This window comes from Vanellus vanellus, assembly GCF_965231255.1.
Source record: "Vanellus vanellus genome assembly, chromosome: 4".
In the NCBI taxonomy this organism is placed as follows: domain Eukaryota; kingdom Metazoa; phylum Chordata; class Aves; order Charadriiformes; family Charadriidae; genus Vanellus; species Vanellus vanellus.
The window spans coordinates 3412632-3437147 of record NC_138909.1 but is presented as its reverse complement, the minus strand read 5'-3'; the positions used below and the strand labels follow the sequence as shown (position 1 = coordinate 3437147).

General features: G+C 44.6%; 1 protein-coding gene across 1 annotated transcript in view; it reads left to right on the top strand.

The window, feature by feature from the left end:
• ALPK1 (alpha kinase 1) overlaps window positions 1–18798 on the top strand; it is a gene marked incomplete at its 5' end in the record, with an annotated part of 30169 nt that extends 11371 nt beyond the window's left edge. The window contains 11 exons of the mRNA XM_082482065.1: window positions 4210–4408; window positions 6428–6487; window positions 8152–8238; window positions 8929–9005; window positions 10567–10662; window positions 11194–11298; window positions 11719–13726; window positions 14515–14668; window positions 15091–15253; window positions 17573–17759; window positions 18379–18798. Coding sequence (XP_082338191.1) covers window positions 4210–4408; window positions 6428–6487; window positions 8152–8238; window positions 8929–9005; window positions 10567–10662; window positions 11194–11298; window positions 11719–13726; window positions 14515–14668; window positions 15091–15253; window positions 17573–17759; window positions 18379–18575 — 3333 coding nt within the window. The 3' untranslated portion in view covers window positions 18576–18798. The remainder of the gene's footprint in view (window positions 1–4209; window positions 4409–6427; window positions 6488–8151; window positions 8239–8928; window positions 9006–10566; window positions 10663–11193; window positions 11299–11718; window positions 13727–14514; window positions 14669–15090; window positions 15254–17572; window positions 17760–18378) is intronic.
• Between the last annotated feature and the right edge of the window lie 5718 nt (window positions 18799–24516).

The window sequence follows — 24516 nt, the reverse complement described above, 5'->3', positions numbered from 1 at the left end:
GACATGCTTTCTTCTGCCCATCACAGAGGTGGAAGGAGACTTAATTCCTCGTTATTTGTCGAGTGGTCTCTGATTGCCAGCTGAAAGGCAGAGATTGATAGAGAAGTCCTGCGTGGTGACAGCAGCTTTGGTCTCTCGGAAAGACAGGCTTTGCTAACAGCGCGTGGGGTAAAAGGGTGAAAGACTTCAGCCAAATCCATTGGTGTTGTGACTCTGTGTTTAATCTGACAGGGGACGAACGTAGGGGGAAAGAAAACTGGGCAATTTGTTAGGGTTCAGTGAAGTGCTAACTAGGAGCAGCTCTTGGGAGAGAACTAAAGCACCTGGAAGTACATACCACTAAAACTCCTGCCTTGTGCACAGAATTAGAAATTCTTTATTGACTGCTCTTGTTTTGCGTTGGGGTTTTGTTTGTTTGTTTGTTTTTTAAGATTTTAGACCTCAGCTGCAGTTGCAAATGAAACGAAGTCTGAGATGAACAGATATAAGTAAAAACACAGAAATCCAGAGTGTCTGCAAAACTGTGGGGACACTCTGAAAATGAAATGATTCCTGCCCCTGCTTTCTAACCCTGCTGCTTGCAGAGGCTTTTTTCCAAAGGGGATCCTCCCGAGCCCACAGGCAGAGCAGGGGGGGTACCTCCAGGATCTTTGCTTTATAAAGAGGGCAGAGAGAGTGGATTAAATCAATATTTCATTTATTTGGGCTTGTAATTCCTCTTACATCAGCTGCCACATAAAGATTTTCCCCTATTTTCTTCCCCTCCTCCTCGTCCTCATTTACTATGCACCAATAATTTCCCTTTGACGCTTTCCTGCCAGTCCTAGTGCCAGATGGCCCCAGTTCTGAGCTTCTCCCCTCTCTTGGGAGCGGCCCCCATTGTCAATGCAAAGGAGGCGTCGTGGCTTTGAACCCAAAGCTGGGACCCAAACTTCAGCCCCGGCGTGAGGAGGAGCTAACCCACTAATGCAGGAAACCATGCAAACAGCACACCCTCCCACTCATCGCCATTAAGGAGAAAAAAAAAAAAACCCAAACCCTTCACTAAAGGCTGTTTTGCATTTCCCCCAATGGTCCATGTATAGAAATCTGGTGCAAATTTAATTCTCTCACCACCTGATTCCACTTCCCAGCCGCGAGGTTCCTTTTGTGTCATAAACTCAATTAGATGTATGCATTTCACATCGTGGCCACAGATGTGAAAACAAAGTGCGCACGTACCTCTCTCTCTCTCTCTCTCTCTCTCTCTCTCTCTCTCTCTCTCTCTCTCTCTCTCTCTCTCTCTCTCTCTCTCTCTCTCTCTCTCTCTCTCTCTCTTTCTCTCCGTAGATACGTCTACATCGGCTTTAAAGCGATAAAGAGAGTAAATCAGTTTAGGGTGCTAGCCCGCTCTGCAAAATGTCCGGCTGTGGCGAGCAGCGCTGAGTTTCTGATTGTGTTGGGGTAAGCTGTGACATCTTGGAAGACAGTAAGGTTTCCCTGGGGCTGGGCTGGGTGACAGGGAGCTGCTCCCCCCCGTTTTCGTTTCGGAGTGGCACGGGGAGGGTCTTTGTGCCGTGGTTTGGGTGCGTGCCTGGCACGCCGGTGCATTAGCTGTAGGTGCTGAGGAATTTTCCAGCCACACGAGTTGGCAGGGAATGAAAGGAGCGGGTATTAATTTCTTGGTGTACTGCTCAGGACAGGGGGGACGTAATTGCAAAGGCTGACATAGAACCATGTTTCTGTGTGCCACACAGCATGCAGCCCTGCCTTTTTTAAAAAAATAGCTGAGTTTCTCTCCCCTAGCTTGACTTTTCTACGTTTTGTGTCCATTTGGGTTTGGAGAGGGACACAAGAGGTTTCGGCATTGAGCGGAGAGTTAAATTATGCAGCTGCAAGACTGCCAAGCCCTTCAGAATAGGATGCTTCGTTTAGATTTTCCACAATGCTATTGAAGTGCTTATTTTCCTCCTGAAGAGACACAAACAGATGCAAACTTCTGTAAACACTTTAGAAATGAATTCAGTGAGTTTGGCCTCTCAGCAGTGCTCAATAGCTGACAGAAAAATGTCTAATTAGTGCAAGTGGAAATAATAGGGCCACTTGGATTCCTTCCATCCTCCTCCAAGTCTACTTTTCCTAGGAACTCAAAGGCCCTTTTGTTTGGTAGGTCACCCTCTCTCAGGCTTTTGTGCTCCGATCTATTAAAGGAAGAAGGGGAGGAAAAAAAATAGATTAGGCGATGCTCTGTGCTTAAATATATGGCCTGTTGATGAGCATTTCAAATGGCTGGTTTGCAGTGTCAGTTTACAGGTGCTTGGAGAGGGGGATTCCTCCATTGTTGGCCGGCAGAAGCGGAGTTGTCCCTGCCTGGCTCCAGGAATCCTTTTCAAGTGCCATCCTCTTAGAAAATCCAACTTGGGTTCGGGGGGAGGAAGGAAATTTGTACAAATCCGCCTTGCTGAACTGCAAACGAGCTAGCAAATACTTGCAACGGATTGGTGCTGCAAGGTGGCCTTCTTGCTGTGTACCGTAGGCTCTTCTCCACCCAGTTTGACATGGGCTTTCTCTTGCACACCTCAGATGGTGGTTATGCTGCTCAAAATCAAGAAGGAGTCTTGCTGTCAGACTGTGGGGCTCTGAGCAAAAAGCAAAGAGAATAGAAATGAGGGTGGGGAGGAGTCCAAGGAGCCTGAGCGCTGTCCAAAGCAGCTCGTGGACGTTGCTGTCTCTCTGTCCCTGCCTGTGTGTTTACACAAGGAAGGCAAGGGAAGGAGACTGATGCTAAGACAAAAAATGGGAGCTAGCTGCCAAACTTGATGTTTTAGTGTGGATTTGGACAAAGTTATCTTGGCAGTCTCTCATCCTCTGATGGTGCTATGGGGCCTGATCCTCCCTCCCCTATGTTGCTTTTACTCTGTCATGAGTAGAGTTGCTCATTGACGTGAATGAGATGGGAAACACATCCTTTTTCTGAGGAGGCTTTGTATGGTTTAAGGTGTTTTCTGTCCCCCTGTGACTGACTGCACTGCAAAGCAGTACTTTACCATTGCCAACTCCCAGGTGTTCGAGCCAGGCTGGGCAGCAGGAAGCTGGGCTCTCCATAGGCAGCGTGAAGCTGCTGAACGGCTGGTGGCCATGAAGACCAGACAGGTCAGGGCTCCATAGCTGCAGAGACGGGTCCTTCCTTCCAGCCGATGGCTGTGTTTCAAGCAGGTGTTCCAGTGAAATGATGGCTGGGTGGCATACTCCCCGTCCTGCGTGACAAAAATGTAAAAAGGGAATCGCTTGGATGTCAGCGTGTGAAGCACCTCTTGCTCCACCGGGCAGGAGTGCCAACCACTGCCCACCACAGGAAGGGGTCAATTTTCAGTAGATGTCCGCATGGACTTCTGCAACCGCGATGAGGCTGTGTGCCTCCTCGTGGCTGTCTTTGCTGGTCTCCTGTCCTCTTAACAGCATGCTATCTCAGGAGCTCCGCGTGATTCCTTGTGTTGGTGTGACGGCTTAACCGCTGTGGGAACCCAAAAGAGTTCAGACAGACTTAGTAGTCATTAAAGATGACTTTCAGGGGAAAAACATCGGACTCCTGGACTGTTTGTGGTGTACAAAGGAGTGGGTGGCTTGAGCCCCATCTGGGACAATGGCTGTAGTGACCATTTCCAGTGTTTACAGACTCATGTCCCCCTTTTAAACTAATTGGTTTTAATTCTAGTAATCTGTTGGGCGTGATTTAAAGTTGTTAATAGACCACCAAATTATGCGGTTACAAATACTAAACCACAATTAGAAAGACCCCCAAAAAACCAGGAATTATATCTGCAGCTCAAACAAAAGAAACAACTGGAACCTTCCTATCATAAAAATGAAAATATGATCAGGAATAGCCATAATTATAGGCTATAATAAATCCAATTTTATCACTGCCACAAAGACTTCCTCCATTATATAATTGCTTAAGCACATAAAGATTGCAAAGCGAGTAGAAACTTTGAGACAGCCTTTTAATTGCTATTGAATATTTGCTTCTTGTACTGTTTGCTTGCTGTAACATGGTGTGGCCACCTTATAGCAAATAACGAAGGATATCCCGTCCGTTCTAAAATGGTACGGAGGCAGCACCATTAGGCAGAGGGTTACTAAAGCTGCGTGGTTTTTGTTGACAGTTCATTGAGCCTTTGCGAGGTGGGTTTCTCCAAGGCTGCCCCATGGCTCTGGTGTTCCTTTCAGGTTTATTTGAAAGCCTCCATCATGGTCAAGGACTGCGTCACGGCAGCTGCTATTGTGTTCCTGATTGACCGGTTCCTGTATTGGATTGATGCCTCCAGCAAACTTCTTCGGATTGCCAAGGGTCTCCACAGGTTGCAGCCCACCACCCCGATCGGTCCTCAGGTGCTCATCCGGCAGGCTCGCCTCTCCGTCAATGCAGGTACCCGCTCTGTTTTCTCAGCTCAAGCCCAATTAGGAACTACTTGACTTTGAAGAAGATACTTTGTCCCTTGCTGGGGATGACATGCTGACGGCCCCGGTGCCATGTTTTCAAACGCACAGCCCACTCCCAGCCCCCTTGAGCCCTCCCAGCTCCTCTCACTAACACAAAGGGGCTGGTATAAAGGGTTTCAGAGCCAAAGCAGGAAAGAAAATTGTGAAAGGGTGTGGAAAATACTAATTGGAGCTTTTGTTCCTTAACAAATCTTCCCTGCTGGTTTCAAACAGGGATATCTGAATTGCTATACTTCTGACCAAGGGCCTTTAAAAAGTAAATTAGAATCCCAGCATTTTCTCTGCACTGTCCCAGCTGTTTTTTTTTTTTTTTCCCAGTGGGCCCACTTGACTATGCAAACAATGCAGCTTACAACCCCTCGAGGATAAATTGATTTAAAAAAAAAAAAAAAAAAATTCCATCATCCCTATAACGTGGGCAACACCTGAAGGATTTTTAATGTGTATTTCCACTGTCCCACTGGGGAGAAGAAACAAAGCCAGACAGACTTACTCTGAAAAACCCCATTGAGGAATATTTTATTTGCAGATAAGAGAACTGTAAGTTCCCTGCATAGACATTTTTATTTGTGGCTGTGGACTTCTCATGCCCTGGTGTCTGGGTGCTGGCCCACTCCAGGTGACAGGCTAGTTCAGCCAACGCTTCCACTGCTTCGCTGGCTGGAGCCGCCTTCTTGAATTCAGCTGGACAATTGAGACAAAAAGCAAGGTTCAACATGAATAAAGCTGATTGAATCAGACCTCAGGGTGTCCCCTGCAGCCCATCAAACCTTGGCACAGATGACTCTGGCCATGTGACAAAACCTCTGAGCTGTATGATAGGGGGCTGAAAGGCAGAATCCCCACCTTGTATTGCATGCTGCACCCTTTCTCTGTATTTTTTGGCTATATATTCTGTGCTTAAGATGGTTAAGCTAGGTAGAGAGTGACAGGGAGGTAGAATAGCCTGTGGCTACGCTTTCTGAGGTGGGATGTCAAGTCAGCTGGCTCTGAGGTGCATCTGCAGAGCTTCCCCTCTTGGGGAACTGCACAGTGAGACCAAAATGGGTTTCCAAAGCTCGTGTTTTCTTGGGATGGAAACCGGCAGCTCAGTTGCTGAAGGAAGCAGGCTGGAGTGCTTTCTTCTGCAAGAGAAACAAGAACAGCAGGGAATCCCAAGCGGTGGGGTGGCCAGTGGCTCAGTGCCTGCCCCGCTCTTGTTGCCACCTCCCCTGCTCGGAATCCTGCCGCAGTCCAAGGTATGGGAAGGAGCAGAGGGAGAAATGAGTGCCTGGAGCCACGTGCCTACACCGCGGGGCTTGAGTTTACTCCAAAGCCAACAAGCAGCATTTAGCCTCCCTCGTAAAAGAGAGATGTCTGTTGTTTTCTCCTTGTGGTTGGTTTACTGAAGCCACGCTGTAGCAGGTAGACAGCACATACAGAAGTTCAACAGAAATACCAGGGTTTAACTCGGGGAAGCCTTTCTCGTGTTTTAAGATAAAGAGCTCTTCCAGGAATGTATAGTGCATTAAGTAAAACAGATACAGGTGTAATTTAATCTTACTGCGCAACCACATATTATAGAATGTAGCGCCTGTACATTTATTGACAGCAACAAGTCTATGTGCAGGTGATATTGGAATGTATCGTTAAATATGAGATGAGATTTTCTGAAGCAAGTGTCTGGCTAGAAACAGTTGCCTCATCAGCGTTTTTTGCAATAGTTGTTGGATATGTGTGCATATACACACATACACGTGTAACCTGTGTCAAAGAGACTCCTGAGCATGAGGTAGAATCTGCAGTGCATACTTAATTGGAAAGTTTAGACTAAGTGTGGATGCAATGACAGTGCTGGGAAGAAGAGGACAATTTGCAGGGGTTTTCACTGATGAATATTTTTGTTCACTTCATGCCACATGATCTGTTTTTATATTCATTTTCTATCTTTTTAATTTTTAATCAGGTAAACTTTTAAAAGCTGAGTATATCCTAAGCAACCTTATTAACGACAATGGAGCAACAGGTATGTACATATCTCTCTTTCCAATTCCATAGTTGCTATTTTGGTGGGATTTTTGATACTAATTTTAACAGTCACACAAGCTTCAAATACAGCCATCCAACCTCAGTAATGACTCCGTACATCATGCTTCTCTTTGCTTCACCGTTCTTTGCTAAAATGTGGAAACTGCAACTTCGTTTTGAAGTTTACGGAATTCATCCTTGTATATCTTCGCTTGGGCGGTAAAATATTCTGTATTGACAGCCTTCCTACGAATATCTCTGCCCATAGAATTTTAAAATGTGGACCAATTTCAAGCAATTGATGGATCTAGAAAACTAAAACAACTCCCCCCTCCCCCAAAAAATCCTCCATAATCGCACTGATCCAACGAATGAAATGAATACTTTATTCTAGGCCTGTAGCAGACTGCAGTGCAATTATTTAATATGTTTTGGGGGTTAAGGAAAAAGAGTGAGTCCTAGTTCTCACAGCACTTTCTTCTATGTCTGGATAGACATGAAAAACTGTAAAAATGGGACCATTCTGTAACAAATGATGATGTTTCTACAAACTACCTTCCCTCCCACACCCCCCCCCCCCCTTCTGTTAAATTACTCTACTAATGGTTGTGCAGTTTGTTTCAGATCTGGAGGGATGTGTAGTATTTCTAGCAGTAAAAAGTCATTAATTTTGACAGACATCCATAATTATTATTTATTTACGGTTTTGAGACAATATATTTTAGGATTTTATATCTGTTCCCCATTTTTCTCATCCTTCGGGGTTTATTTAGTCAATACATTCAGGTTTCTCTACTGCCATGAAACTTAGAAAATTTAAGAAGCCTGTTCTGGGTTTTGGTGGTTTGTTTTTCGTATGAAACTGAGTTTTTCATACAAGAAGGGCCTTCACGTGGGAGGGCTTTGAACAAAACACCACCTGTCAGAGTAGGTCCATCCTATTAGAGTAGGATGGACTATGCAAAACACTGCATGTCATCTCTCTTAGGGTTATGCTTTTCTTCTAAGATTATTTTCATAATATTCAATGATAATACTTGTTTGATTAATACTGAAGATGTGGTGTTGAACAGATACTTCATGCTGAGAACAGCAGTGAAATGTTCACGATACTTAGGAAAGCTTAGTGATTTTATTTCATATTCTATTCTGAAAAACAATATGGATTTGATAACAGAAGACGTTGTGTAACTAATCATCCTGTGTTAACCTGAAAACTTTTGTTTTAATCTTCATGGGATACTGATATCTGAAAAGAAAACATGTTTTGCTGACAGTTAAAAGCATTTTGCTCTGCTGTATATACTGGTGACAACAAAGATATCCCATATTAATCCTTTTAACTGGTTTTTAGTGGAACTCTGTACAATGTTTATATCCAGTGACTTTTTGTTACTTCACAGAAGAGAGGTACCTTTCACTTTTAGGTTACTTTTATGCTCTGTGTAGCTGTCACTCAAGCCACATGCCCATATAGCTGTCTACTTATATTCCTTAATGCACTGTCACTTTGGCATCTATCTAACTGTAAGCCCTGGTTCCAACCAGCTGAATTCAATGGGGAGAATCCTGGTGATTTACTGGGATTTAGGTTACCCTCAGGGGCTTAAAATGACAGCAGCATTTTTCATTCTCTACTGAATTTTTCTGCTCTTTCTGCAGGTACCTGGCGATACGCTAAGGAAAGCGATAGGATTCTTGTTCAGTCAGTCTGCTTACAAATCAGAGGACAGATTCTGCAAAAGCTTGGTAAGGGTTTTTTTGTAAACGTCTGATCAAGTGTATTTTTTTTTCTCAGTGTAGTCAAGCTTTAAAATGGTACGTTTGGTGTACATCAAGAGTTTTAGCTTGTGTAGAACACCTGCCTGATGCCTGTAACACTGCCACAGAAGATGAGTCGTGCATCTCTTCGCAGCAAGGACGTAGAGCCATCTACCAAGCAACCGCATTTTAGAAATTGGCATTTTATTATTAATCTTACCAGAAAGTGAGGGGCATTCTGAAATGTTATTCCCTTTTACCCTGTGCTACTCCGTGCTTGCTAATGCTGTTCCCAAAGGTACACCGCAGTTTATCGCAGGTACATCACAGCAATTTCCTCTCTCAAGGCAAGAAAATCCCTCGTTTTCAGCGTGCTGGGCTTCTATATTCAGGGCTTGGTACTTACTTGAGGCCAACAGCCTTAATTTTATGCCTTTGATGTGACATTTCATCTTCTGTGACTGTTGAGCTGAAGTCTTTTATGCACAAAATGTATCTTTATGCACAGCCACAAGCTAAAGGAGACTAATAAATGTTCAGTGTCACCGAAGCAAAAAATGCCATAGTCTAGTTTTATACTGGTTTGAGGGCTCCTGACTCAAAGAGGTGTAAAATAAACTATTGAAAGCCATCTCTAGCAGTAATCTGCTTAGTGACTATTTTTCTGATTTATTTCAGGGATGTGGTATGAGGCAGCGGAGTTGATTTGGGCTTCAGTTGTGGGATATTTCAAACTCCCTCAACCAGATAAAAAGGTAGTATTTCCTTTTCCCTCTGGATGTCTTCGCCAATTTAATAATCATCACATTAGCTTCTGTTTACTTCAGAAAACTCTTTGAGCAATAATGTTTCAATTATGTACCTCAGACGAGGTTAACATGCAGGACCAATATTGTAGCCCAAGTCTGTATTGCACATTGTTTCCGCATGCATGCACAGACTTACAGACACCTTTTTTCCCTGCAGGGGAATTAAAGTAACAGTTTTTCATTAAGGAGGATCACCTGAAGTGAACCATCACTGAGGATGTCACAGGTGCCTCTGACAAGGACAGAATGCAGATTTTACTTATTTATCTATTTATTAGGACTAAGGCTAAATTTTTTTTTTTTTTTCCTGGTAACCAAGCATGTCTATTTGTTGGAGTGTTCACAAGCTGCACTACGCTCTCTGTTGCAGGTAACAGCTGTTCCCTGGTGCTGCAGAATCTGAACACCTTGCAACAGCTACTGTATCTGTCTTTAACACCTTTGTGCAACAGCTGCACCATGTGTCCGTAGCTAAACAGGAATGTGAAGCTAAGCCTTGCAAGTCCTAGGGTGATGCTTTAGGAAGTATTGTAATTGTACCCTGGCATAGGATATCCCACAAAAACAGATCTCATCACATCTCCTCTGCCATACCTTAACACTTGACCTCAATCTCGGAACACTTCTCTGGGACCGAAGATGCGTAGTGAATTTTGTGGAAAGCATACAGATGCTTCCTGGCGTTCTTAACTGTTGAGCTGGGCAGACCCTTAGCTAGCATGTGTAAATCAAATCCTCCAGAGAGACAGACAATTAGCAAGTTCATAGATGTATGTGTTACATGTTCTTGTCTTATTTTGTAATTGGTTCTGTAGAACCAATTACAAATTACCAAAAACAAAATCAGAAATTGAAGATTAAATTATCAGCACCAAGAACTCGTGACTTTTGGCCAACTCTGTTCATTTGTTTTTTAAACAGTGCAATAAGTTAGGGAAGCATATTAAAAAAGATACTTGTTTTAGGGTATGCGTGATGAGCATTTATTACTTCTATCCTCTCTCCAGATATCTTCACCCTGGATTTTTTAGAAAGACTGGGATCAACTGGTCAGTTCTTAAACGTAACTTTTGGCTTTCTGTCATCCTTTCTGAAAAACAACAGTGAAACAGATAAAGTCTGGTTTTGGATATGATTAGCCAAGGGCTTCATGCAGCTTTTAGTGATATCACGAGACTTCGCTTTCATTATCGCAAACAGCACCTTGGGAAAATGCAACGCTAAGAAAAATGCAACGCTTTCTAAGTTGAAACCTAGAGCCTAGTGATAATCAGGATAGCTGCCACTCATGGAAACTCCAGGCTACGCTTTCTGCAAGTGAAAATTAATAAAACTCTGCCAAGATGAAATCTCCAGATTTCTTAGCAGTGCTTCTCTTTGGATCTTGTTTTGTTGGTTGTTTTGTTTTTTATCTGGCATGTTCTACACGGAACCTGCTTTATTGTGAGCAGTAAAATTGAAAATACAATGGCAAAAACACTGTCGTGATCTTCCATTTCTCTTTCAGGGAATTGCTACTTCCTTGGGTATTATGGCAGACATCCTTGCTTCCATGAATGAGAAGGATTATGTACGTTTTAAAAACAGTGCTGAGATTGACCTGGTAAGACTTGGTTTGGTATTTGTGTGTGTAGATTCTTCAGATGAACTGTATGTTGTTGTCCCAAATTCACCCGCACTTTGTTCTTCCTCCTGTTTCTCTCCTGTGCTGAGAGGGCTGAAGAAACTTCGATTGCTCCTGTTATAAAAGTTTGTCAGCACCTAGCTGGAAGGATGCCTTGCTTCAGGGAAAAGAAAACGCTAGGAGTATTTACAGAGTGTATGTGTGTCTGTGTAACATACAGAATATTTGTAGAGTCAAAAAGTGGCACGTTGGTGGTAAACCTGAGCAAAAAGGCACCTGCAGAAACAGACCTGGCTGTTGTTGTTTAAGATGCGAAGTCCCGCTCTGCCAAGACTAAGAGGTCTCGGAGAGCTCAGGGACCCTGCACCATACAAGAAACAAGTCCCAAGCTGCCATGCTTCAGTATAACAGGGTTGCTTACCAGGTAGACCCATCTCTCTGAAAAGAAAGCCTTTAAGATGAGGTTTTCCCTCTTGTTTTGTTTTTTTTTTTTTTTTTTCATTTCACTAGAGCCTTCTCAGAGAGTTCAGTCATCGCTTATTATCAGCTGCCGAGGCCTGCAAACTAGCGGCAGCCTACAGCCAATACACCCCGCTGTTTGTCCTCACAGCCATGGTGAGTATTAGTCTTCATTCTGAAAGTGCTATTTGTATAAGAGAAGAGTCCAGGCTATTAAATTTGGCTCTAATCCGGCTTTCAAACATTGCATCATATGGGGTATTGTGTCTGTGTCGTGGGTATGATGCTATATGTTGCTCTAAACTCCAATCAGGAGCTAAGCAGATGGGCAGAAAGCAGTATCTGCCCACAGACTGAGGATGGGCTTTCAAGCCCATCTGGGAATGCTGCTGCTTCTGTAATTACAGTGGTATTTCAAAGGAAAAAGAGCAAGATTATTTCCTCCAGGAAACAGCAGCAGACCGATGTTTTGCTTCAAATCGTATAAGGGAAAGAAACACATTTTTCCTCCCTTTTTTTATCTCTGCCAGAGGTCCAGGTTTTTAATTCCTTCATTCCTCTTTTATCTCCTCCCAGAACATCCGTGGGGTGTGTTTGCTGTCCTATAGTCACTCCAAGGACTGTCCCCCAGAAAAGAGAAAATTCTACTTGTCTGAAGCCAAAGAATCCTTTGAGATTGGCCTCCTCACCAAGAATGATAACAGTCCCATCACCAGCAAGCAGGAGCTCCATAGTTTTATTAAAGCGGCTTTCTGCCTTGCAACCGTGCATCGATGGCTCTATGGGGAGAGTGAGAAACTCCACGAGGTGTGTCAACTATGTAAAGAAGCCATGGGAAAACTGCATTCCTACAGTGCTTCATTTACAGAAGAGGAAGAGAAAGGAACGCTTGCCAAAGAGATCATGTCTCTGATCACATCTGTGAAGAAGTGCCTGCGAGTGGAAACCTTCCCTAATTCTGATGCTAGGTCTTACATTCCGGACAGTTATAAAAGCACAGTGGAAAAACCTATCCTGCAACGGGAAGTCAACTTTGAGAAAATCCTTGCCATGCATTCTCAGCATCATCTGTCAGTGTGTGAAGTGTTTGAAAAAACTTGCAGGATTCATAAAACCACACCAGGAGAAACCCAAGCGGGAGCTTGTATCACAACCTTAAGAACAGAGACCAAAAACATAGACACTGTGTGTACTACTGAAGAAATAGCGTACCAGAGGAAAGGTGCTGCGAAAACACTGAGTTCACCAACAGCAGGAAGTGGCTCAGAGAGACTCAGTGGCCAAAGAAATAAATACATCGGTTCTGATGTGATGAAAATTTCCTTCAATGAAGAGATTGAACCATTAGAAATAGAAATAAATGATGAAAATAGTGTTTTCAGCAGGTGGCAAAAGAGGAGTCAAACCACAACGTCAGAGAGCTCTTGGTGCAAGCTGTCCAAATCAAGTTACTCTTCCAGCTGGGAGGAACTGAACTGTAATAGCAGCAAAGAGTCTCCCAGGGATGGGCAGCAGCAGGAAAGGGGCTCAGCGGACGAGCAGTGTTGCACAACAGAATCTGATGAAAATGGTCAAGCTGCGTACTTGGGCTCGCTACCTCCCAGAGCCTGGCCTCCATCTCCTCGAGAGCCTCTGCAGAGCTGTGGGGCATCTCCTCAGCCTTCCTTAGAGGTAGCTGGGAGGCTGGTAGAGAAAGTGTCTCTTTGTGGAGAAGAGCTATGGGAGGGAAGACACTGTGGAAAGAGCTCTTCAGAAGGGAAAGCAGGGGAGGTGAACAACGAGGTTCCTTCCTTCTCCACCCCTTACTCTGTTCCTACCAGGCCACAGGAGGAGAAGTCCTCCTCCTGGGCAGAGCTGGGCTGCAGGACCAAGGACAGCGGCAGGGAGGGCAGTGGGCTCCGGAGCCCGTTCGTGTGGGTCCCCCCAGAAGGAGAGACTGCGGAGAGCACAGAGGACCCCTCATTTGAGACACATCCCCCCACAAACAGAGGTGCTTCAATACTATCAAAGTGCATTGAGCCAAAAGTGGCCAGCGACTCCTCTGTGCGTGACTGGCTGAGGAAATCTGCTGTGGTGGGAAACAGATCTCTCAAAGTGCCTGACGTTGATGTTCAAGCAGAAACAGTGGATGACACTGAGTTTGATTTCATCAATGTTGGAGACCTAGTAAACAATTATCCTACGGCGTCTGTTCCAGAACATCAATCAACTCCCATTGCATCAACAGCTTTGTCCTCTGGAGGAAAGATATCCATAACTGAGCACTTTGACTGTGCCACTACTGAGGAGGATGAAGAAAAGTCTCAGGACATGGTGAGCATCAAGAGACCATCCAGTTCATCTCCGAGTTCATGGTACAAAGCAGCACAGAAGCTCAAGAGTTCCCCTGAAAGTCTATTTCTGAATCCAAGGGGAAGTGGTTTTAACTTCGTACCTGGGAGAACGAAGGAAGACATCCTTGACGCTCGATTTCTGAGGGATGATGATTACGTGCAGCTTCTGGCAGGGGTGGAACATAATTGGCTTGTCCAGAGACTGACGCCTACTGGAATTTTTAAGTCTAAACAGCTTCATAAAACATACTGTAAGTTTCCACACAGCCATGGGCATTTTCACACAGCAACAGGTACTCCCACAGAGAACAATCATTTCAGACTTGGGCTTTTTAGCACAATGTTTTAGTCATCATTTATTAGGACTTAATTTTGTGTTGTTTTATGAGGTTTTGTGTAAGAATTTTAGCAATGGGAGAACACTTCCTTGAACCATTTTCTCCTATTCCTTTTTACCCATTTGCACATCAGTCATGGCTTCATGGAAACGAGCTCCATCTCCATGCCCACTTAGCCCCTTCTGCTTCGGTCCTTTCATGCAAGAGGTAACTTAGGCTGCTTGAACTCCCTGTGCCAGTTCATCAAGCCCTTTCTACCCCGTTACTTGAGTCTCTGGTTTTGTCACCCATTTAGATTCCCCTTTTCATCCCTGTAGACTATTTAAGATAATGATAGTTAAATTAATCGTAAGTAACAGCCATACTTTAAAATGCAGACGCTTGATCAATATACTAAGAAATAGAGAAGCCAGGAGCAACACCGCTATAGGCTGCCTCATTGAGCTCATTAAGTAAAACACGCTTAGGGCTCATCCCATTTTGCACGTCTCAAGCCTGTTAAGCAATTTTTTGTTCTTAGTGTAAAATATCCAACTCTGAACCTGGATACCTCTTAGCATATATTTTTATAGCCCCATATGTTGCTTTCAGAGGAGCCTGGGTATCTTCTGTCCTGGATGCTGGTTATTTCATCCCTCAGCACAGGCTTAGAGCAGTCCTGTGGAATTGTACATTCTACTTGTGGTGTTTTCTTTTTGTAGCTGCTCTTCTTTTGAAATACTCAAAGAAATCAGGCCTCTGGACAGGCCAGGAAACCGCTGTTTTCATTGGAGACTACCTGAACGTGGCAAAGGAAGGCAAACAGAGAAGTGCATTTTGGGTACACTTCCTGCACCAAGAAGAAAGCCTGGGAAGGTATCGGCCAAACCAGTTTCTCAAACAAAATGTTTATCAATGCTACTTCTGTGTAAATAGGAATGAAAACTGGCTGGTAAGACTAGATTAGTCTTGCACCTATGATTGAGCTAGTCCAGCGCCTTGTTAGACAGTAGCTTTTATCAATTATTTTCAGAAGACAGTGCAAGTCCCATCCTAGGATTTGATTGATCAGTACAGCATTTTATGCCTGTAAGAACTATAAAAGAAAAAACCCCACGAATTCTAATCACTGCCATTTTAAATGCATCTCCAACAGCTGGTTTTGCTTCTGAACAGCCAAGCTCTGCTTTGTAGTGATGTTCTTGTGTCACAAGCAGGGCTTCCCAAGTGCAGGCTGCTGAAAGTCTAAGTCTGGCTATGCCAAACACTTCTCTTTGTTTGTTTGTTTGTTTGTTTAGGTATGTTGGGAAAGAATATAAAGAAGAAAAAGGACTACTTCATCATTTCAGTGATGTGGAAAGGCAAATGACTGCGCAGTACTACGTGACGGAATTCAACAAAAGGCTGTATGAGCAAAAGGTCCCTACACAAATCTTTTATATCCCATCTGCCGTACTCCTGGTAAGAACTGTCTTCTAAGCAATACAAAGGAATTGATGGGAAGAGTATCTTAAGTCAATTTTGATTTTAAAATATAAGCAGTTAAGCCACCTCTAGATGACATGCTGTCATTCGTGTGATCTTACCTGCAGCATGAGCTGCATTTGCTCATTTTGGGACAGAAGACACCTACCTGCATAGCTATAAGTTCATGGGTGAACTGGCAGAAAAGATGCCATGTGCTGTTAGAAGTCAGAAACTCATTTGTAAATTAAATCTAGGAGTTACCTAGCCTTTTATGTCATCTAACAGTATATGAACATCTGTTTTCAGGGGTACTTATGAAACCCGAACTGTTAAGTGACCTGTTTTGAGCACCACAAAAATGTCTAAACCTCACTAGAACCCAGCAAGTGAGGTTCTTGCAGACAAGTGGACTTGCTGCAGGACAACTTTGAGGCCTTTTCTGTATGATACTGTATCTCAGGAACACAGGACTGGAAGGGACCTCCTCATGACTCATCAGGTCCAGTGCCCTCATATCACAGGCAACACTGCGTAATCCCTTTTTTTTACTCATTAAGCCCTATCTTAAAAGCAGCTGTGTTGTGTTTTGTGGACTTAAATATTGATGATCAGAAGTGTGCAGTGTTGCGTTCCCCTGAGACCTCTCCATGCCTTTTGCAGAGGCAATAGGAATCCTTACCCTTAGTGAGATCTGCATCTGTCATGGCCATATCACACTGGCAGCTCAGTCGTCCTTCAAATGGCTATCATAAAAAGCTCTTTTTGTCAATAACAGTCCCTTAGCATAGGACACCTTTAAAGCACAGACACTTTAAACCACAGTTCAGTTAACTTCTTGACACAACCTCACCGCTGACCCAGTGCCCTACAGCCTGTTCCTTTTCCGCTTCTCCCTGATGGCACAACCAGTATCTCTCCACCTGTGTGGGCTATACTCAGTCATGAGAAGAAGATGCCTTTTGCCTTCCCTGCAGCTCAGCATACGTGGACGGGTGAAGAAAAGCTGGTGGAATTGGCAGGGCCATGAGCTTCAGCAAGGCCAGGGATCCATTACACCTCTCACTGAGGAGCATTTTTGTCCCTCCATCCCAACAATCCAGCCTCAGAGATGGGCTGCTGAGAGCCACAAGAACCAAGTGGCTGAGAGCTGGCTGGGATGTGGAGTTATCTGAGAGAGCCCGGTGGGAAGGGGCAGCAAAGTCACAAGAATTACTTTCTCTTGAGTGGGTTGAAGAAACAAGGAGCTTGAAGCTAAAAGTTTCAAGAAAAAGCACTTTGGGGTTATTCTCTTTAAACAACAAAAAACAGCTGCTAAAATACCCAGCACTCAACCAAAGCAACAGCCACTTTTGATAATGGCAGATGCTTGTTTGCCCACTCGGTTCTGAACATGTGGAGTTCGAGGAGGCTGTGTTAGGCATGCCCTCAAGGCTTAACGCATGGATCATACTGGCTGTATGCGTTTCAGGTAACTATAGCCAGGACAGCTCTTGCTTCTGCCCTCTTTCCTTCCGCATGATGGTTGTGAGGACAGCGTGCAAAGCTGTGAGGCAAATGGCCCTGCTGTGCCAGCACCCAGCCTGATGGTTAGAGGCAGGAGCCACATCTGGGTCACCTGGCACAGAGGTTAAAGCTGACATCCAGCCCCCAGCGGGAAAGTAAAGGATCTTTCCTTTATTCTTAGGATTAACTTTCCATTTGACTTGTGTTTCAAATATGGAGAGTTACCCTCCACAGCAGAGCGCTGAACTCGCTGTTTCATTATAAGGTATATGATAGCATGCTACGCGTATTACTGTTTCTGTTAGCTATTCTGGCACTAGGTCTGGCTCTATGCCACTCGCGAATAAGGCCTAATGAGAGCCTGGCATCAGTACTTACAAGTCTCTGAGCATAGAAATGAATAAAAAAAAATAACCCAAACCCTCCCATTGGTTATTTACGTGCTGGAGAAGAACCAGGTGCAGGTTTATCCAAATCTTTTCAGCTTTCTCACTCTTTAGACATAGTCTCCTGAAAGAAGTTCCCTGTTTGGACAAACTGGGTATTTCTAGAACTCATTGCTCATGGAGTTTGTCCTGTCAGGCTGACTTTGGGTTGGATCTTGTACCACCTTTTGTTCTAGTTAAATGTGAGTGCCTCGTCTAAACAGCCTGTGTTTTGCATCAGCAGTGCGTTAACATGAAGACTCTTTCCATCCCTCTTGAGATGGAAAGTTCTTAGACGAAAAAACAAGACTTGAGTTAGAGATGATGTAGCATCTTTATTTTCACATCTCTGTATGCATGACTGTCACTGACGCTCTCTTTTCAGATACTGGAGGACAGAATTATAAAAGGATGTGTGAGTGTGGAGCCCTACATCCTTGGGGAGTTTGTGAAGCTGTCCAATAACACAAAGGTAGTGAAGAATGAGTACAAAGCCACAGAGTATGGTCTGGCCTACGGCCATTTCTCCTACGAGTTCTCCAATGGAACAGATGTTGTCGTTGATCTGCAAGGTTTGTATTATAGTGAACTTGATTTCTTGTGTGTCCTCCCACATTGCAGAATATGCTATATAAAGGATGAACCGTCTCTAAATGACGTAAAGTGAGGGAGGTATGTGCAGGTATGTTTTTGCCTCAAGCAGTGCTCTTGTTCTCCGCGGCATCGCAGCAAGAGCATGTAAGCCATGTGCTCCCAAGCATGCCACAGCTTCATGCCGTGGAGTGATCTGCATCCAGTTAGACTAAAGCCAGTTGGCAAGGAACCATCTGAAGGAGAATGACTAAAAGAGGCAGCAGGGTTTTGTCACGCTTCTTCCTTCCTAAAATTAGCAAGCCTTAAAAAAGGTCCCGTATTCAGCTAATGGAGAATTGAGCTCTTCTGTGAAGAGCCAAGGATAAAACCTTTCAGACTCGACCTTTAGCATGCAGGTATCTTTGGGATATTCATTTCAATAAATATTCATTATGTACCTCTTAGGGTTCTGCTTTTGCTGACGTAGGTGCAAACTGGGAATCATTGAGGTGACGTTAACAGAGTGTGGGCTGTGCCAAGCAGACAGTCCTGAGTACGCTAATACAAAGGTTGTGATACTCGATACCTAGATACCTTCTTTGATACCTTCTTCCACAGGTTGGGTGACAGGTAACGGGAAGGGCCTCATCTACCTCACAGACCCCCAGATTCATTCCCTTAATAGCAAAGATGTTTCACGCTCCAACTTTGGGAAGAAAGGAATTTATTACTTCTTTAATAATCAACACGTGGAGTGCAATGACATCTGTCGCTGCCTTTCTTTAACAAGACCCACAGTAGAGCTGCCAATGTAGACTCGCACAAGGCAGTCACACAAAGAATGACCCGTAAGATGGACTGGATTTTATCCTACGCACCTTTAGGAGCATATGATTTTTCTGAGAACAGAGCCACTGAGACGATACCCATGTGAGTCGGGTCAGTCATTACCTGCATGAGTTTGGCAAGTTCTAGTCTTTGCATCCGATCTGGTAATACCATGTTATCACCTCATGTACCATCTGAACCTCATGTCGTTATAGCTGTCTGTAAGAATTAACAGAAGAATGTAAGAAGAGTAAGAAAACAGCCTCCCGAATTCAGCGAGAGGCGTACTACAAGGCTGTATAAACTTCTAATCCATTCAGACCGAATAAGGGCAATAGGCACCACCTGCTCTTTGGAAATGGAATATGAGATGGAGTGAGACAGAAGCAGAGAGTTGTATTTCAGCCATCTGTAAAATTTTCAAAAACTTGTATAAATGCTTCAGGGAACAAACTGTAATCTTTCTGTTTGCTTAAAAAATAACAAAGTTTCTTTCAGAAGTGTGTATATATATGTGCATATGTGACCGCACAATATCTAAGTGGGTGGAAATACGGTTTTAACTGGAACGTTATGAAAACTCTGCTGCTCTGCAAGGGAAAAAAAATAGTGTTCTTGAACCAAGAGATGCTTTGCATGAATAATTGAGGACTGCTTCATTTAACAAACTCTCAGAAGACTTTCCCAAGAGAAGAACAGTTCTCACTTAAGGACAGCACAGCCCTTCTGCCTGTAGTGAAACTGTGAGCACCACAGATTTGGTGACCACTTCTGTAACTAATTCCTACAAATAATCTCACTGGACATGAGTGTAGCTGCTTGTATGAAGGAGCAGTTCTGCAGGGAGTCCAGCATCTAATTAGCACAGAGTAAGCAGCCTCAGCACCAGTTTTGGTTCCAACTAGGCTGGCAAAGCACCCTCTCTCCTTGAGCCTCATGGAGCTGCGAGGTGGAAGGTGTTCAGGAAGGAGCAGTGCCTTTTTTGGCCAAGTCCCCAACAGCAGCAGACAGAAGGAGACTTGCAATTTGCTGCCACTAGCAAGGACAACGCGTCCTGTGAGTTGTGCCTCAGTGCTGGTGGAGACACAGCCTGCAGAGCTTCCAACTGGCTGCTTTTCTGGCACATCCCAGAAAATACATTTATGAAAGTAACACAGATGTCCAGTAGTAGTTAAGTGATGTATTTACACCCTGCTAACATGGAGACCCTGATCCTGCCACCCACTCATACAGCCAAAGACTAAATTTGTACCTACACGATGAGGTGTAGGGGAGAAGGATGATTCTGCCTGTGCTGGGAATGTGCTTTGCTGTCACACATGCGAGCAGGTGTGACTTTGTCCTTTAACTCCAACATCTTAGCAGTATTTTTGTTATTCTTTGTGGTTGTTGTCGAGCTTACTCGGAGAGCTCCTGATTTTTTGCACCGGGACCGAACAGCCCCTGGCATGTAAGCTGGCCACATGCTTCAGTAGTGCCTGCCTGGGTTAGAGGCAGCTGCAGCCTTTTACTTTTTATGAAACAATTGTTTGTGGGTTGGGGTTTTTTTCTTGTTTCGTTGTTTTGTTTTTGGTTTTTTTTAAACTAAAGCTTGCAATTCATTTGTGTGACCTCCTTTGACACCAACAGCAATTCACATACTGATAACTGCTCACCTACCTCCAAGAGAGCCAACGCACAGAGTTACTCTGTCACAGTAAATTTCAGAAGCGCATAGGAGAAAGCGCTGCCCTCCCAACTTTGTGAATTCTAGCTGAACAGCTGAAATCTTGTTGGTTTTTTTTCCCGCCCAGGCTGGTTAGCTGAAAAGAGTCAATGCTGCTGGCACGGTCAGGTAATGTATACATACGCTGTAGAGAAAACGGCCATAGAAAAGAGGGGATGGGAGCTCCTAGCACAAATGCTGTGCCCCTTCAATGCTGAATTAAGCCAACTGGAGTGTCTGGTTCAAACAAAAAACTCGCAAAACTATTGGCAATATTACCTGAGTTCAGACTACGATGAAAGAAGCATTTTCAAATCAAGCATGCCGAGTAATGCATTTTGTCCTAAAAAAATCCACGGTTCATTGTACATCTGCTTCGGCAGGCTTTTAGTGAGTTACCTGGCCAGGAGGAGTGGGCTTCAACCTTCATTTCCAATGGGTGATTAACTTGCACGTGCCTACAGGAGGATGCTTATTTTGGCCTCTGTCAGGGATGCATTGCAGATTTTGATTAAAAGCAGAGGACATATCTTTGCATCTATGGGTTGCAGCTGATTTTCTTTTCCACAGGAGAAGGAAAGTGATCTTATATTCTTCCAGCACATCTTTCCTGGTGTTACTAGCCTAACTGGCAGGCAGAAAAGCTGCTTCTGGGGAAATTCAAGCAACAGTTACATGTATTCCCCTTCACAGTGCCACATATGACTGGAATAACACACAGGACTGGAGCTAACATTTGTTGCTGCCTCTCCAGCCAAAAGAAATTGTGTTAGGACCTAGATTTTCCTCTTCCCAGATCATGCCCGCACCTCTAGGATATCAGTGTGGGCACTCTGTCCATCAGCAGCAAAAAGCTGCCTTCATTTCATATTCTGTTCTTCTCCTCCAAATCCCTGATGTCTCACTGCCCCTAAGCTCAAAGGCTGGGATGGTTTCCTGATGAGAAAGGGAACACAGCATCAAACTTACACAAAAAGATGGGTCCCCAGCAGAGAGTTAGCTTTAACAAAACAGTCCGCTTTTGTTTCTGCAGCCAGCAGTGATTTTTAGGCTTTTGTTCCCACTTTTTAGCAATGCCATTGTTTTCTAGGTGATGTTTGTGCTGAGTTGTTTGGAAAGATGCCCTATCACTGCGCTGACCGATTAGAACTAGGTGTAAAGAGAGAGAAGCAAGAGAAGAAGAAGAAGAAAAAAAAAATTAAATCTCTTTATTATGGTGCATAAACCTTCAGTGTTGGGGAGCTGGGCAGCTGCACAGGAAGAAAAATGCATTCAAAAATATAATGCTAGTGTGAATAATCCTTTCTCGAATGCTGCTTGCAGACTGCTTCAGCTTTGTCAGGTGAACTTGAACTGGGCCATCAGATTTGCTGCCGTTCCCATTGCACACTGTCTATCACCCCGGGGCATTCACCATCTTGACTGTTGTTAAAAGCGAGCAAACAATCCATCATTGAGCCGGGGAGTCACTCGCTCATAGAAAAGTAAAATCGGCATGTGACGGTACACTCGGCCCCAGTGTTTCGCAGATTAAAGTGATACATGAAAACTCACGTGTTACTGGGAAGATTAAGTCCGTTATCTTGTTCTGCAGCCAATAAAGGGTGGCCTTGTCTGCAGCAGTAGGGAAATGCTGGCTTTAACCAAGTGACAAACGCTGCGTATACATAGCTTCGTGCTCCAGCAAAAGAGAGCGCCGAGCTCTGAAGAGGAAACAAAGCTAGTTAGCAAGATCTCGGGAATTAATAGGCAGCAGAGATGCTGTGTTAAAGCCTCTCGGCAGAGGCTTTCCCTTCTCTATAGAGACAATTAAAAGCAAAACAAAACCTCCCGGACAATCTCTGCAGAACAAAGTGTCCTAATGCGCTGCCAGCAGCCGGCCCCGCAATGTCTGCTGTAACAGCACATGCAGTTTCGAGACCCCTGAAAAGTAACGCCTTTTCCAGCTTATGCCTCTTGTTCAAAGAAAGAAAGAAGAAAAAAAAGTATTTAGATATGCTCCTGGATAAAGCGATTGGTGGGAAATTTTAATATTTTGATTTCTTCCTTGTATTCACATTTAGCAGCTGATTTCTTTTGGTGGTTTGCCGCATACGTTTCACCATCTCAGCCAAAGTTATGGCTACTGACTGGTAAAAGTTAGTATCAAGTATCAGCTTGTCCAGTTCCCTGTTAAAACAGACATCATCGTATTTAACTCCGTAGCTTCTCCTGGTCTTACTCTTTACAGGCTCGGGCACAAATTCTGAGGTATCAGTCCTTCACAAAGCAGGGACTCTGTCTTCATCTAGGGCTTGGATACGGGAAATCCTGGATTAAGGTGCTCTACAACCTCATCGCCTGAAGAACTTAGACAAATGCACGACCCAAAACACACAGAACTTAAATTAACGGTTCATATTTGTGGTGTAAAGAGGTGATTATTGGGGGAAATAAACAGTTGACTCAGATGGGTGATGGAGCATTTAATGCTTTGGCTGGAAGTTTCATCTTACAGCTACTGACCAAAAAAATTGCTGTTCTGCTATTTCCTCTGGTTTTAGAAGAAAGTCATTTGAACCAACCAAGACATAGAGAGTACTTTTTTCTTTTTCTTTTTTTAAGAAAATGAGTGGTTTATATTAAATAACTTGCAACCAATGGTGCTTTTGGGCCTTGGTTAATTATAACACACTCCAAAGTCCAACGTAAGAGCTCAGTGTGACTACTAAAAGCTGATCATCCTGTGGTCTCTACAAAATGAGCGAAACTGTGTTGTGCTGGTGCGGTGAAATATTATCATTGACTGTAGGGACAGAAAGTCTGAAGAAACGTTTCCTCCTCTTGGCTGAAGCCGCCAACTCAAGGGCTTGAGTTTACACCCAGTGTAAGTGCTGCTGTAAGTCAGGTGCAAAAACGTCCCGCTCTTGACAAGGTGATGACAAACTGTCCTGTCCTTCGGGGAAGATATCTGATTAAAGAAGATTTTTCCCTCCTGTACCTTTCTGCGGGTATCCAGGTGAAAGACAGAGCTCTCGTTTGCTGTGTTGTCATGCACTCGTACGTAAAAGTTAGTAAATTTGCTACCGAGAGGGAACGAGTTGATCCAACGGCAGGCAGAATTATTTTCTCATTCTTTTGCCAACATTTAACGAAGCACTTTGGGGAGCTTCTCTTACAAAAGAGGCAGCGTGAAAGGGAAAACCCTCGCTTATTCCGACAATGCAAAGCTGAGCCAGGCTTGCCTCCCTCCCTCTCCCTCCCAGCCCAAGCGGCATCATCCTGGGCTATTAAGGCCAGTGGCGAGCGGGCATGGGGTGACCCCTCCAGCTGTGAGGCAGCCCCCGCACGCGAGGCAGCATGTCCCCGCTGCCACCAACCCGCTGTCAGCTGCCCCCAGAGCCCAGCTGCTGGATTTAGGCATCGGTCCCTTAACCCAAAAGAGCTATTCATGGGCACTGAGGGGAAAGCTTCACACGAGCAAGCTCAGAACAGCAGCCCGCGCTGCCAAATCTCTTCTGCTTGGCAAAATCCAGCGCTAACGCTGAACGCCAGCCTCCTCGGCGATCTCCTCCCCGCTGTATGTCTTGGTAGCAGGGGTGGGATTGCTCTTCCAGGTATGGGACTGGCACCCAGCACAGGAGTTTTCCCAGCCTGTCCTGTCCCCTGGCCGGCAGAGCTGTGGGGGAGGCCCCAGGAGCAGGGAAACTAAGTGCACACAGCTGTATCTGCGGGCATTGCAGGCATGTCAGGAGAAACACGCTATTTACAGGTGGTGTGATGTGAAATAACCAGAATGGAGATACTTGCAGCAACATATCAACTGATAACTGCCACTGTCACCTGCTGCCTTTGGAGGCAAGTCCCTGCGCCGGCACCCAGGTGCCTTCCCCAGCTGGGATGGGAAGCCAGCAGCCTGGGACGGCCCCTCTCCCGGGAATGGCACGCACCACCCGCCTTTTTTCCACTTGGATGGCATCATCTCCTGTGTCCCTCTGCAGAGCGGGAGCAGATGGGTCTGTCAGCCCTCGCAGCCGCCCGCTGCCCCTGGCTCGCCTGAGTCCGTGCTGCCTCCCCCAGCCTGCCTGCAGTGATGCTCCAAAGAGAACTTAATCCCATCCCTTAATCTTTAAACATCTCTGCCAAGCTATTTTTTTTAGACAGAGCGTATCTTTCATCAAAAGACACAGAGTTATTGATAATTTGGTTATTGCTCATAACTGCTCAATGTCTCCACTCGACAC